This window comes from Solea senegalensis, linkage group LG12 (assembly GCF_019176455.1).
Source record: "Solea senegalensis isolate Sse05_10M linkage group LG12, IFAPA_SoseM_1, whole genome shotgun sequence".
Taxonomy (NCBI): Eukaryota; Metazoa; Chordata; class Actinopteri; order Pleuronectiformes; family Soleidae; genus Solea; species Solea senegalensis.
In genome coordinates, this window is record NC_058032.1 from 5,516,914 (window position 1) to 5,531,943 (window position 15,030).

At 38.1% G+C, this 15,030-nt stretch overlaps 2 protein-coding genes across 5 annotated transcripts; one reads left to right on the forward strand and one right to left on the reverse strand.

Moving 5' to 3' along the window:
• Window positions 1-366: 366 nt before the first annotated feature.
• On the reverse strand, window positions 367-12,763 carry btk (Bruton agammaglobulinemia tyrosine kinase). Of its 4 annotated transcripts, none has more exons than XM_044039535.1 (17): window positions 12,700-12,763; window positions 8,150-8,328; window positions 7,962-8,069; window positions 7,332-7,413; window positions 6,539-6,664; window positions 6,390-6,454; window positions 6,139-6,311; window positions 5,402-5,464; window positions 5,185-5,239; window positions 5,010-5,089; window positions 4,592-4,719; window positions 3,156-3,227; window positions 2,851-3,022; window positions 2,191-2,407; window positions 2,016-2,080; window positions 1,010-1,128; window positions 367-581 (listed from the first exon to the last, which is right to left on the reverse strand). In XM_044039535.1, the coding sequence occupies exons 2-17, from the start codon at window positions 8,291-8,293 to the stop codon at window positions 382-384; spliced, it is 1,869 nt and encodes a 622-aa protein (XP_043895470.1). In that variant the 5' UTR covers window positions 8,294-8,328; window positions 12,700-12,763; the 3' UTR covers window positions 367-381. The 4 variants fall into 4 exon arrangements, with proteins under 4 accessions (XP_043895470.1, XP_043895472.1, XP_043895469.1 ...); XM_044039537.1 differs by lacking the exon at window positions 12,700-12,763 and adding an exon at window positions 12,580-12,693 and having other exon boundaries at window positions 7,962-8,066; XM_044039534.1 differs by lacking the exon at window positions 12,700-12,763 and adding an exon at window positions 12,580-12,693.
• Window positions 12,764-13,173: 410 nt separating this feature from the next.
• Window positions 13,174-15,011, forward strand: rpl36a (ribosomal protein L36A). Its single transcript, XM_044040894.1, has 5 exons — window positions 13,174-13,252; window positions 13,891-13,996; window positions 14,081-14,148; window positions 14,246-14,368; window positions 14,932-15,011. Exons 1-5 carry the CDS (start codon window positions 13,250-13,252, stop codon window positions 14,950-14,952), a joined length of 321 nt encoding a protein of 106 aa, XP_043896829.1. The 5' UTR covers window positions 13,174-13,249; the 3' UTR covers window positions 14,953-15,011.
• Window positions 15,012-15,030: the final 19 nt, after the last annotated feature.

Sequence of the window (15,030 nt, forward strand, 5' to 3'; positions counted from 1 at the left end):
CTTTTACTTTAAGTATGTTGTCAAAATTTGACAAAAAATGTGACAAAAAAGTCATAGTATAGTATGTCTAAAATCCAAAAAGTCATAGTATAGTATGTCGTCCAAAATGTGACAAAAAGTCATAGTATAGTATGTCGTCCAAAATCGCTCAAAAAAGTCACAGTATAGTATGTCATCGAAAATGTGACAAAAAAGTCATAGTTTAGCATGTCTTCCAAAATTTGACAAAAAAGTCATAGGTTAGTATGTTGCCCAAAATTTTACAAAAAAGTTATAGTTTAGTTTTTCACAAAGTCACAAAGTTGAGTTCACTAAAGACTGTTTGTCACACGAATAGTAAAGTGCAAAAGTAAAACAGCGGAACAGATTGTTTGTAAATACTTAACTAAAGGTACCTTGGTTCCCAATATAAAATTGACTCACCTCAGTCCAACAGCTTGACATGATGCTGTAAACCTTTTCATTGGCCAGCTGAGGGCGGTAGAGGCGCTGACCACGGGACAACTGATCCACAATTTCAGTGTTGTTTAGGCGCTCATATGGAAGCTGCCCCATAGTGTACACCTCCCACATCAGAACTCCTAGAAAGTTAATGTGTTGACAGTGAATATGTCGTATAAAGTATAAAGTAGTATCTTACCAGACAATGACTTAGGTAGAAGTTGAAGTCACACTTTTTTATAATATTACTAAAGTATATGACATTTGATTGAGCCATGGTAGCTCAGTGGTCTTTTAGCTGGATGGTTTTGGGTTCAGTTCCTTGCTCTGCTCATCTATGATCTTGATCAAGACACTCCAAGACACACTAGAAAAGCTCTATAAATACAGGCTATTACCAACTCTTCTTCTTCTGATTTTAGTTGGTAGTAACGAGTAACAAAGATAGTTAGAGGAAATGTAGTGGAGTAAAACTTTGTTACATTACCACACTGTTCACGAGGACATGTAACTATCGATCACATTTATAGCTGACCACACGTGAACCAGCTGAGGATATCTAACTCACCGTAGGCCCAGATGTCAGACTTGCTGCTGAATCTGCAGTAGAGCAGGACCTCGGGAGGGGACCAGCGAACAGGGAACTTGGAACCCGCCGAGCTCATGTACTCGTCGTCTAAGACGTATCTAAAAAGGCAGGAGATGGAGATCCTTCACTTACTTAACAGTGTGAAAAGTACAAGTACCACAGTGTGGTAACAGCTCATGTGAAGAAAAAGCAAAAGTGCAGAGGATGTGTTGATCTTTAAAAGATTAAAAGTAAAAGCATGCACTGTTTATGTGGGTATTACATTACTATGGTTGGATCAAGCTGATCTTTTTTATGTTTAAGTTGATGTATGTGTTTATCTATCCCTCTTGATGTATTTTCACATGACCTGTCTATGTCCTGTATTTATGTTTACATTTAATGTACCTTTGTAAGTAAGTAAGTAAGTAAACTTAACAGAACTTTTCACTGTGTGCTTTAACAATAACAGTCACAGAGCGGCATAAGCAGTTTTAGTACCTTAAAGGGATATCTGAGTAAAATGACTTTGGTAGAAGTCATTTTTTATAATATTACTTAAGTAAAGGTCTTAAGTAAAGTATATGACGTTTACTGTACTATCAAGTATCAAAAGTAATTTTTTGACATAAAATACATTTTACTTATGTTTTAGAAGTAAAAGCAAAATGTATTAAAAAAGTGAAGAGTTAGGATTGAGCCATGGTGGCTCAGTGGTAGGGTGAGTTGTCGTTTCAACTGGAAGGTTGTGGGTTTAATTCCTGGCTCTGCTAGACATTTAACTCCATGCTGAATGGTACGTTGGAAAACTACAGTGTAAAGCAGCACATCAAGACGAGAAAAGCTCTATATAAATACAGACTCTTCTTCTTCTGATTTTATTTGGTAGTAAGGAGTAACAAAGATAGTTAGTGGAAATGTAGTGGAGTAAAAGTAAATGTTGCTAGACATATAAATTACAAAGTAAAGTACAGACATGTGAACTACTTCTTATGAAGTATTTTACCTTGACAGTCCAAAGTCAGTCACTTTGATTGTACCATTACCGTCCACCAAACAGTTCCTGGCAGCCTGAGAACAAAACAAACAAACAAATAAACAAACAAACAAACTGGGTGTATTTTGACATAGCATGATGCAGGAACGTAGGGGGAACCTTATTTAGGATCTTTGTCTCTCACCAGGTCTCTGTGGATGTACTGCTGTGACTCCAGATAGGCCATGCCCTCAGAGACGTCTTTGCACATCTCCAGGAGCTGCACGGCTGTCGGGTGCTTCAGTCCCTCCCTGAGATATGACAGCAAGCAGCCGTTGGACAGGTACTCGGTCACTATGTAAATGGGTCTCTGCTCGGTGCAGACGCCGTACAGCTGGACCAGGTTCTCATGGCGGAGTTTCCTGGTTTAGGCGAAAAGGAGAAGGATGTTTTAAAGTAGAGCCATTTTGACACAAGGGAAATCACAGATTTAAATATTCAAATAAATGATGGCTGAGTTCCATTTAGCTCCCTCAATTTTAGGTTGGTTCTACAGGTTCTCTCCGCTTTCCTCTGGCAGTACAAAAAAGAAATTGGGGGGTTTAGGAAAATTGGGCACTCTAAATTGACCGTGAGAGTGGATGATGTCTCTATATGTGTTCCTTTGTCCCTATGCCAGCTGGGCTTGACACCAGCGTCTCACTGGGAGCCTCATGAGGAGGATAAAACAGTAGAAGATGAGTGAATTTTAGGTTGCAGGTCCACTTTCCTGACATCATTCATGTGATCGGTACCACCCAGGCTTTTCCTGCCAGTGCGTCTCCAAATGGAAGACCCATTTTGGCTGGAGGTTTTTTTTGCTCACATCATGATTCTGGCCTCCTCGATGAAGTCATCCTCAGACATGGAGCCCTCTTTTATCATCTTAATGGCCACGTCGTGCTTCCCCTGCCACTTGCCGTACTTGACCACTCCAAACTGACCGGTGCCCAGCTCTCTGATGAAGGTCAGGTCGCGTGGATCGATCTCCCACATACCTGCAGCAAAGATAAGAGCACAGAGTAGAACTTTTTATACCTGCGGCATCTACAAAAATGAGCGTAAGAATGCAAACAATTCCGTTAATTTACCATATAAATGATAAAAAAGTGTTAATGAACCACTACTCACCGTAGCCGAGCCCGGCCGTTGATGGAGGCCGCTTACGGTTAGATACGATATATTTCAGCCTGCTCACCATGCCTAGTGAGTGCCATAAACGACATACACAATATTACAACCCATATTTTGTGATGGATACATATTAATATCTCTATTCACAGTTCATTTATTGTGTGTTTCCTTCCTCCAAACTGAGTCATTCTTGTGAAAGGAAATTGCCTCAGCAAAATCTAATCTTGTCTTAACATGTAATTAAATGAGAAAGTGAGCATTTCCTGGCTGCTGCTGCAAGTTTTTATTTTTATTTTTTAGTTTAAGTTTTATTGTTATTATGCAGAACTTTTATTGATTGTTTTGTTAGTTTGATTTATCATTCATAATAAACATAATAAAGTGTTGAGATGGTCTTCGGTATACTTTGGTTTGAGAAAGTGTTTAATTTGAGTTTCCACTGTGAGTTGCTGTTGTCTTTTTATCCGTTTCTCTGATGACCTCTGGCATCAACAAGGCATTTTTTCACACACAGATAACTCCTGCTCACTAGATATATACACTTTTTTTTTGAGACTGTTCTCTGTAAAAACCCCAGAGATTGTTTGTGAAATTGCAGTAGATCAGAAGGTTCTCAATTACTCAGCCCATCTGGCAGTTGCTTGAAAAGTTAGACATGAATAATAAACATAAAATTCAACCAGTAGAACTATTTTTTCTGTTACAGGAATACAGGTAAATAGCTATAATTTGACATCTTAATCAAAGAAATAATAATAATGTGCTTTATTATTTTTTTCCCTTTTTTTTGTAAAACAGTACATAACTATAATAATTATATTTTAGTATTAAAATATCATTTTGGTTAAAGAGCTTCTACATACTGGTGTATTAACAATTACAGACATTTTAATTTAGGGCAGCTGTGGCTTTGGGTGGTGGTCTAATACATTTATTAACCCTTAGAACACAGAGAATTTTGGTTACTTTTTTTCCATTACTGTGTTTAAACACACACTATATACAGAGGCTATGTGCAATTTAGTGTCTTATATACATATACATTTTCAGCAATATGATGAGCAAAAAGTACTCAAGATGTTTAAGATTGGATTGAATTTGTGAAATTTGAAAATATGTCACGGTTCAAAGTTGGCTCGTTTCTTATGATCAAAAAGAAAAGGAAAAACTGTCTAATTTTGTCACTTCTGCACAATTATTGCTACTTTATATCATGACTAAAAATGCAATATAAAATAAATAATAACTTTGACTCAACAACCACATAAGAAGATGAAACATTTTTTTTTAAAGTCTGAATCTGTGACCTATAAACACACACGCCCAGGATGTCCATATAAGGAGTTGTGTATTATTCCCATGGTAAACCACCATGGGTGGACCTGTGGCACAGATCTGTGAGTTAAGCACAGTTATTTTTAAACAGCCTTAACCTGCTGAGTTGTGTTGGTGGTAGTTGATGAGTTCTGGGATGGTGTTGAAGAGATGCTTCTCCGCCAGATAGAATTGACCCTGTGGCGTGGTGCAGATGTTGTAATGCCTGCAACTTCCACTTGTTTCCCTGAGGAGAGAGAAAACAAGGTAAAGGTAGATTCAGTCAACAGCTTTTTCATCAACACACAAATCTATCATTTATACACGAGATATCATCCTCAGTGTTATCCATAAGTTATTTTAGTTCAGCCTTCAGAATTTTGCAATGGAAAGCGTCTGCAGGAACATTAGTCCTAGATTTGCATGGGAGATTTACATTCCCTTTGTTGCAAAGAGTTTCCGCTTTCATTACAGTTAACAGTTGTTGTTTAGACACACGTGAGCGGAGGCTCTGGATGAAACTGATGCATCACTCACCCGCCGCCTTTACTGAACAAGGACACAGTGTATTTCCCGGCTTTGCTTGAATCCCGTATCAAGAAGCCTCCATCTTTGTTCTGAGAATAGGAGAAAACATGAGCATATATACATTCTATATACTTTTTAATAAACTTTAACAAGTAAATAAAGTTAATAAATGGTTAAAATGTACCTCAGTCTTTAACAGCTTTTCTGCCTGGCTACGGTTCATATTCGTGCTATACCAGCTGTGAAAATAAAACATATAAAAAGATTATTCTTCCCCTTCTTTTTGACAGCCTTTGTTCAAGCAATCGAAAATGAATCATGAGGGAAATGTTTTAATATATAAAGTGTACATTTACAAAGGTGTAAGGCAATCACACATGGAAGACAGAATAGTTACTCACTCAAATCTTTCCAGCCCATTTTCTACTTTCGCAACATAATTACTCGGTATGTATCCTTCTTTGCTGCAGAAGAAAACAACACACAGTGCTATTTTTTTGCTTGTGTACATACAAATACAAATTAAACTTCTTCTTATTCCTATTTTATGATGTTTTACTCAAAACAATGCACTGTTTTTATGCTCTTATTTACCTGGCACAACAGAAGAAGCAACATGATAAATTAAAGTAAAGGCAGTGTTGTAATTTAACAAATACTACAAATACTTACAAAGTTACTGTACTTAAGTAGAAAATTCACAAACACTTTGCTAATTGTATTTCTAGCAACTTTTACTTTTACTCCTATTAATTGTGTACTTTTACTCCACTCGTTACCACCAAATAAAATCAGAAGAAGAGGAGTTAGGAACAGTCTGTCTTTATATAGAGTTTTTCTAGATTGCTTCAACATGGGGTTAAGTGTCTTGCTCAAGGACACATATAGACTAGCAGAGCCAGGAATTGAACCCACAACCTTCTAGTTGAAAGACAATGCTAAAAAAAACTTAAGTACATTTTATATCACAGTACAACACAGTACAGTAAAGTACAGTAAGTGTCATATACTTAAAGACTTTTACTAAAGTAATAAAAAAAGTGACTTCAACTTCAACCAAAGTCATTTTCTGGTAAGATACTTGCTGCATCATTTACAGAAATCGGTTCAAACTGTTGCGCTTTCTTTTTCATCTCACCCATATTTGTCTCGGGCTCTCCACCAGTTTGTGTCGGACTTCTCGAGGATGGTGTACTCCTCGTCCTTCCTTAACTCCAGGTCTTGCTCCGTCATGGGCGAGTAGGGGTACTGTGCGATGACCGTCATGCTCGCAGGAGGAGCAGGAGGCTCGGGGAGCTGTGGAGGATTCTCCTAAAACCACAACAGTGTATTTATAGATTACAGTGTCTGTAGCAGGTGAAGAACAGTGTAAAGGACAAGGGTTTGTACCTCTGTTGGGGTCGGAGGCAAAGGTTTCCTGGATCCCCTTAGCCAAGATGGTTTAGACATGAAACCTATAAATAATAACACATTTGATTGAAATGTTTTTATTCTTAGTGTTTGCAGATTAAGAACAAAATGAATTTGCTCTTTCTCACCATTCTTTCTGTCCAGCACTTTGCAACCCATTGCTTGTTTAACTTCCTGCTGGCAGCACAGCCACAACCCGTCAACCCAGAAGCAAGGGTGGTATTTTTGCATCAGATCCTTGTTGAAGCGAACCACTGTGCACACACACACACACACACACAAGGACATTTTTTTGAAACCAACATAGGACTTTGCATAGCTATGCAACTCCTGTTTCGCAGGAATCAGGTGATTGGATCTCGGATACATAAACACAGCACAAGCCTAATATGGAAATCTAAATGATCCAATCATACGGGGGGGGCAAAGGGTCAATTGTCCCTGGTCTATAGTCGAGGGGGGCCCAGAACTGAACTCTAATGGCGTGTTTCCACCGTCTCGCCTTACACGGCATGGTTAAGTTGTGTTATATCGTGATGGATACATACGGCATGGAAATATGATGATGTCGAAGTTTTTGTCGTAGGAGTAACATGAACGTCGGACCATTCATTGCTTGTTCCTGTTTGGGTGCATGTATTATTTTCTTTAATTAAATATGAGTACTCAGTACATCCCACAATCTATGTCCTATATTAAATAATAAACAAAATAGTTTATTATTCAAACATAAATAAGTAAAGGGGGGATCGGCCTCAGAAAGTTCATACTTCTGCCTGCTCTTTTTACTGCCCCACAAAGACTTAAAGTCTGATTTGAGTCTGTGTTTTATTTATTTATTACAATTTCCCCATGTCTTTCTTTCCTCGTCTTCTTTTCATTATTGTGTTTGAAAAAATAAAAATAAATGCAGGCTCTTACTTTCTTTCAGCTTATTTATCCACTGAGCTCGAATATCATCGTTCTTTGCGAAGACGTACAAAGGTCCTTCATCATAAACAATCTGCAGCGAAGATGAAGAAGGAAGAAAACAGGAAAGTTAGTGTTTGTTGTACACACTGTTCATATCAGTATTCACTCTTATATATACAGAGTAGGTTAAATCTCAGTTGATTTATCATATTAATTCACTTATTTTTAACTGATGTTCCAGCTGTTGCATCTACAATTTATATTCTGTATATTGGTATTTATTTTATACAGTTTCTTCTTAACAAGTGGTGTAAATATTTCTATTGTATATAATTTTTTATAGTTTTACGTAAATATTCTACAACAAAACCCAGACAGTGTTTCTGATTCTGATATATATACACCTGTATTTTCTGAAAGTCCCTGGTTCATTTGAGTATGAGAGAAGGTTTCACTTCTTAACAACAGATTTTCACAAAAAAAATTTTGAGTCACGGTTGAATGGAGATGGACAAAGTGTCAAATATGGAATATAAATTCAAGTTCATTGATAGTGTGATTGTTGATTCTTGTTTGAATTTACGTCAGTGCAGATTGACTTTTTCATGACATCTGAAGTGAATTTACAGAAATATCTACCTGGAAAGCAAAGACACGCTCAGGTGGACCGTTGGGCTCCGGCTGGACCGTTTCCACACACTTGACCTTTTCAAGGTCAACAAATCCTCGCAGGCCTTTTCGCTTCTGCTAAACAGATGAGGAAACAGTCAGTAAAAAAAAGTGTTGTTGTTTGAATCAGGGAATCCTTTGCACTTCCGTGTACGTACCCCTTTGTCGGGATCGAAATCATAATAGGAGATTTTCTCCTGGGTGAGAATGAACCACCTCTCCTTGTAGTTCAAAGGGGACGTCTTCTTCTTCTGCTGGGATCGTTTAATGAAGCTCTCTTCCAGGACAATTTCTGACATCATTCAGTCACAACTGGAACGAGGAACAAGGAATCCGTCTGCGGAGCAATAGCAGCACAACACGGACTCTTATCTTTGTGGCAGATCAACATTTACACATAAACAGATAAATCCCCTCCTGCTGAGTTGAGAAGTGGGACACAAGGCAGCATTGAGCTGTGCTGCACCACACACTTAATTATTAATTTCCTAGTAAGTATTTTAGCAGAGTTAAGTTAATACCTACCCTCTGTAGAGGTGAGACTACAGATCAGGAGAGGTTTGAGCGTGAGCAGATATCAGCACATGATCAGATATTGTTTGCATAAACTCAGAGAACTGTGAGAACTCTAATTTCTATGCCAGTAACATCCTCTGTTTCAAAAAGTTTCCCAAGTAGCTCATTTCTTTCTCTCAGCTATTGTATTCTGGTCATTTTCTTGGTGACTCAAGTGTTCAGTTTGCTTCCTGGGAAAGTTTTGAAAGACAAAAGTGGACAGAAGTCTGCATATGTTTTCCTTATATGCTGGGTTGGCATGATTCTTCCACTTAGTGCAAGTATTATATCTGGGCTGTTGTTCCAGTACATTAAATATAACAAAATCATGATAAAATGACCAAATAATATCACCATCACATCACATGGCTTCTTTTCTCTACCACATACAGGATATGTATGTTACATTTTACCTGCGTTATAAGATAAATACGCCTCTCCTCTTCTCCTTTTTTTTTCTTATCTTGTTTTCAGGTTCTGGAAACCACCATCTCGTGAATAAAACTTTCACCTCTCAAACGAGACAAGACTTCTGTGGATAACGATGTCAGCTGACGAGAGTATAGTATACTAATTTAATTTAAAATGATGTGGCAGTGCAGAAAGAAAAGTACCAGGAAAAGGTTTCGTAAGAATCGTGAAACAGTGGAGTTTGAACATTTAGTGTAGAAAACATGCAAGGAGCTAAACCACACATTATACAAAAGCATTAATCATCTTTTGGTGTCTAATTTCGAACACAATTCCAGCTTGATAATAATTAATAGTCTTGTAATAAGGACATAATATTCCAGTAATACCATCATACTTCTAATATCCAGGTAATAACTTGGTATTGTAGTGAGAATTAGTAGTAGTTGAAATTCATCCTCCCTTATCGCCATCACTCTCCACTCACATTTTTCATTCCACTCACTCATTGCTGAGCTATTAACAGTCTTGTATAAAGTACCTTAAAGGGATACTTGAGTACAAGTATCTTACCAGAAAATGACTTTGGTAGAAGTTGAAGTCACTTTTTTTTATATATATTACTTAAGTACAAGTCTTTAAGTATATGACATTTACTGTACTTAAGTATCAGACCTCATTTTCTGATATAAAATGTCCTTGGTGAAAATCACCCACATGTTGAACGGGTTAATGACAAAACTATAGTATAAAGCAGCTCCAACTCTTCTTCTTCTCATTTTATTTGGTAGTAACGAGTAGCAAAGATTAGTTAGAGGAAATGCAGTGGAGTAAAAGTTGCTAGAAATATAACTAAGTAAAGTACAGATACATTATTTTTGTACTTAGGTACAGTAACAAAGTATTTGTACTTCTGGCAATTACTTGGTGATTGCTATAGAAACATGATGGTATTATCTTAATATTATTAGAATGGGAATACCTTATTAACTCCCTGGTGTAATTGGGTAAACTATCAGACCTAGAGATATCTTATTCAGATTAAATACTTATATTTGCTCACACCAGAAAATGACCATGGGTGGAATCACCCTCATGGTCAAGCAGGAGGCCGACGTGCCGAGTATATCTATCTATCTGACACCCACAACGACTTCCCTATTATGAAATTATTACTAAATTGTCACCACGTTGTAAAGGAACGTGTTCGCCATCTTTCTCTCAAGCAAACACACTAAGCTATGCTCTGGAGACACAATCTTTTAAAACAAAACAGAGTCACAGTAAAGGAAGTAAGCCATGGCACCGCCACGTTACCAGCTCCAACAGAGATTATCAGATACGGAAACTCACCCTTATCACACAGCTGAATGCTCACAGTCAGTGAGTGCGCTGATCTCTGAGTGATGTGTTTTGTGCTTCACCTCGGCCTATTTTTGGCACTTTGAGCACTTCCTTGTGTCACATTTAAATGGCAGGCTTCTGTCACTACCTGCTAACCAGGAGTGTGACGACTCTTCACCACAGTGATTATACCTGCACAAGGTTTAGTTCGTGCCATCACTAAAACACACAGCCGTGTTCCCTTTTCTGTGAAACATTGTACTCATTCCTCATTTGTTGCAACCCGGTGGTTTCTCACACCGTGGAGTTTAATAACCTACACGCCGTTTCACTATCCCACTATTATCTGTGTCTCTGATCGGTTGGTGCCATATGTTTGTCCACATTTCACTCTATCATGGCACCCATTATTCTTTTTTGGAGGGAGTTGACTCACGGTGGCTGACACAGGCAAACTGATGGGGAAGTTGCATCAGTGTTGAACTGCAATGTGAAGGGGGGGAGAAGAAACCAAGTTCACAACAGCACTTCAACCTCACATTTTCACTATCCTACGTATGTTAGCCTGTGTTTGTAACACGGCCCTGTGGTGTTTCCCTATATTTGCAAGTCCCTTTTTTTAGATTCTGCAGAAATTCCCTTTACTTCAGCGCAGCACAACAACATCCAATCCCGTCCACTTTATTTATATATATATATATATATATATATATTTATGTAGCACATTAAAAAAAACAATTTGCTGACTAAAATACACTAAGAGACAGACAGAGGCCACACAGTTCTAATGCTGGGTAAAAAGCCAAGGAGTAAAAGTGAGATTTAAGGGCACTGAGATGGCTTGGTCACCTCTCCATTTTTTTTCTTTTTTTTTCTTCTTGTCTTGTTTTAGGAACGACAAGGAGAAGCTGATCGGCAGACCTCCAGTGCCCTGGAGGGAGTAAACTCTACAACAACACCTCTAATAAAAGGTGTGACATGTACTGAGGTGCAAACCCATTCAAGGACTTTTAAAAACACTCAACACTTGCAGCAGTGACAAGTTGTTGTTTTTTTTATTCATACTGGAGCTTATCTCTTGTCAGTTGCTTGTAAAGGTTTTGTGTTGTGAAATTCCTAAGACTGCATTGATCCCCCATGAAATCTAATGAAACGTGCTCAAAATCAAGGGTCTCAAATTCAAATGACCTGGGGGCCACTGAGGGTCTGGTTTGGTCAGTAGGGGGCCGGTCAAGTGAAAAAAAAGTCAAGAGATAATAATATTTGTTAATGAATCAACAAATGTAGCACAAAGTGCTTCACATAATAAAAACAGAATCACTCCCACCCTCACACTGAGGACACACTGGAGTTAAAAACTAAGCTAAAGTACGTACCAGAAGATACTGCAATATAAACTAATATGGAAATGGAATAAAGGAAAAAAGTTATCAAATAAAAAAATAAAAACAGATAAATAAGTTACATAAAAATAAAGTAAGTACATGGTTAAATAAGTAACTAAGTAGTAGTTAAAAGTAGAAATATGCCAAAAGAGAAGGCATCACTAGAAAATGATTAAATAGAAAATGTAAGACAACATCAAAAGGCTAGCTAATGTCTGGCACTGTGCATCAACAACATCATGGAGAGCAGAGAAACACAACAATTCACACAATTAGCAAACACTACGCATCAGTATTTCACATGATTTCAAAATAAAAGGGTTTGTTTGGATATGAAACGATTAAAAAGTTCACAATATAAAAATCTTTATGATGCAAAATGAACTTACTATAACTTGATATTAAGTGGCAGGCATCAAATTGATTGGGGTGCCGCATGTGGCCCCCGGGCTGCGAGTTTGGGACCTCTGAACAAACTACTTTCAAGCAACTCAAAAGTCAAAAGTATCATCACACAGTTGACTGTGTCAGTAATAAAAAGATGTTGTTGGATGGGAAACCATCTGAATGATGAAAAGTGTGATATCTGCTGTATGACAAGGAAACACAAACATGTCGATTCAAGAGAAATTGGTTATAGAATGCTCTTGTTTCCTGGCAGATAAGAAGAATGTGTCTGTGTTTGGAGGGAGTTTGAGAAAAAGTAACACAGAGTTCAGCCACAGTTTTTTAGCAGGTAATGCTGTCACTATTTGTACTTTTGTGGTGAGGACACATTTATATTCAAAGTGAATACTGGTGGCTATAGGTGCAGCACAAATCTGCAAAAAAAGAGTACTCCTCACTGCGTTTGTCCCCATACAGGACTAAATTCAGAGAACCATGTCACTTACCCAGAGAATGAAGTGAAGCTGACAAATGAGTGCAGATGTAGCGATGGCAGAAAACCTTTAACTCACTCTCTCGTCTTCCATTAACTGTGTTTGTCTGTGATGCAAGAAACTTGAACTCACCCACAGAGAGGAATCGACTCTGCATACTTCCCCTTTTTCTTCCTGCTCATTTTCATATCAGCTCTCTGGACAGTTGTGGTGGGGAGTGGAAGAAGACTAAAACATTCACACACCAGGACCATATTCAGATACTAGGCTCTTACTTTTTATTTTAACCCCCTGACATGCAGCATGTTGTGTTTTTGTTTCTTTGTCTGCTTGTGAGAAGCATCACTCAAAATGTAAAAAAAACAAACAGATGGTGATAAAAAAAAATGATTCAGGGGATGAAGATTATGGACTATGAGAAAATAGCAGGTTTTAGTGGTGATCCAGCAAAGATTCAGATTAAAAAAACAAAGAAACAATTGTAAAGTCGCTAAATGCATTCGCTAAATACTACACATATAGCTCATTTTATTTTAATTTTATACTCGATATCTTCTAATTTTATACTTTTAACCGCTAGGGGTCAGACACGAGGAAAAGAGTCGATTTGCAGCCAAAGGCGACTTTAAGAGGTGCTTCCGGTTCAGGGCTCTCTCTTTTCCTCTGCATCGGGGCCGCAGCCATGGTATGAATTTCCTGCACGGCTACACTTTTACTGAATCTATGTCAATCTTTACGATTAAGAAACTGTTTTTCCACACAGTAAAACCACATCTGTTCTAAATGTTTAACCACACATGTAGATGTGTGTATTATCCACGTTACATGTATTTTACGCTTTTAACAAGTCAACAACGATGCCTGATGTGTTTGGTGGAGAAATGTCGCGGCTTATTCGAGTCTCACCAGGAACTGGCAATTTGTTAACGACACATTAAACGCACTAGTGAACCATACAATTTGTATATGTGTTTAAACTGTAATTTGACACATTTAGGCACAGGCAGTCCTGAATCAGCTCAGTGGCGTTAGCCTGTTAGCTTAACCGAGCTACCCGTGTTTTATACGAAAACAGTGGACATGGCACGGAGCTTTCCTAAAATTATCTGGAATTCTGACACCTCGTGATTGTAACACCGTCAACTATAGTGTTATTGAAATCGAACCATTTGTGTTCAACAATAGTTGAAACTCGCTCGTCTCAGTTGCTATTGAGGCTAATGCTGGTGGCAGATGATTCCGCATCCGGACGAATGTCATGTGTTTCTTTAGGAGCTCTGTTCTCAAGGATAAACACATGCTTTGTGATTCTGTATTGTTCAGGTCAACGTCCCGAAGACCCGCAGGACGTACTGCAAGAAGTGCAAGAAGCACCAACCCCACAAAGTTACCCAGTACAAGAAGGGAAAGGACTCCCTCTACGCCCAGGGTAAGCAGCTTGTTGTTTGAGTGGGTCTACTTTCTGTGTGTGTGTGTAAATTACTTTGCAGCTAACGTGCAAATGTTTTTGCAGGTAAGAGGAGATACGACAGAAAGCAGAGTGGTTACGGTGGCCAGACCAAGCCAATTTTCCGTAAAAAGGTACCATAAATGTAGCTTTTGTTCAGTGTGGCCTGACATGCCTGAAGTTGTGGGAGAACTGCAAGTTTTAAATATTTACATATACTTTCCATAACAGGCTAAGACTACAAAGAAAATCGTGTTGAGGCTGGAGTGTGTGGAGCCCAACTGCAGATCCAAGAGAATGCTGGCCATCAAGAGATGCAAGCACTTCGAGTTGGGTGGTGACAAGAAGAGAAAGGTATGCGTCATTGTTTTTTTTTTTTCACAATATTAGTTTTATACTAAAATTTGCTCTGGATTACATTGTCCTGTTTCAAAAAAACATAGATATTCAGAGTATCCCCCCAAATTACCAACTGTAACTGCCAACACAGCTTTACAGGTGCTAATAATGGTAAACATGTTGATTGTAATCTAACGATTGGCAACAAATAATGGCAGACAATATCGGAAAATGTAGTGTTTTTTTCTTTCTCTGAAATAATACTATCATGCCATCTGCGTTGTTCCAAATTCACTTAACGATATTATGTCAGGTGGGCATTGTCATACTTACTTAAATAGAGCAGCACACTTCACTCAAAATAGCAGCTTTTAGGAGAGTGAAAAGTTCCTAAATTGCATTTTTAATGCCTCATAGGTCTTTTGCATCATGAAGAAATAGCCACTGCACTGACACAAACTTTGTAAAGATTCATAATCCTGACAAATTTACTGGGATTTCTGACAGCAATCAGTGTTTACTTACATTTGGATGACATGTTGTGTGACTTCTCAACAAAATCTTGTGTTCTTCCACAGGGCCAGGTCATCCAGTTCTAAACTGTGGTTCCGTCTTCTGGATCAGTTGTCACTATTTTCAATAAATGTATTAAAACAAAGTCTTAAGTTGTTGGAGTT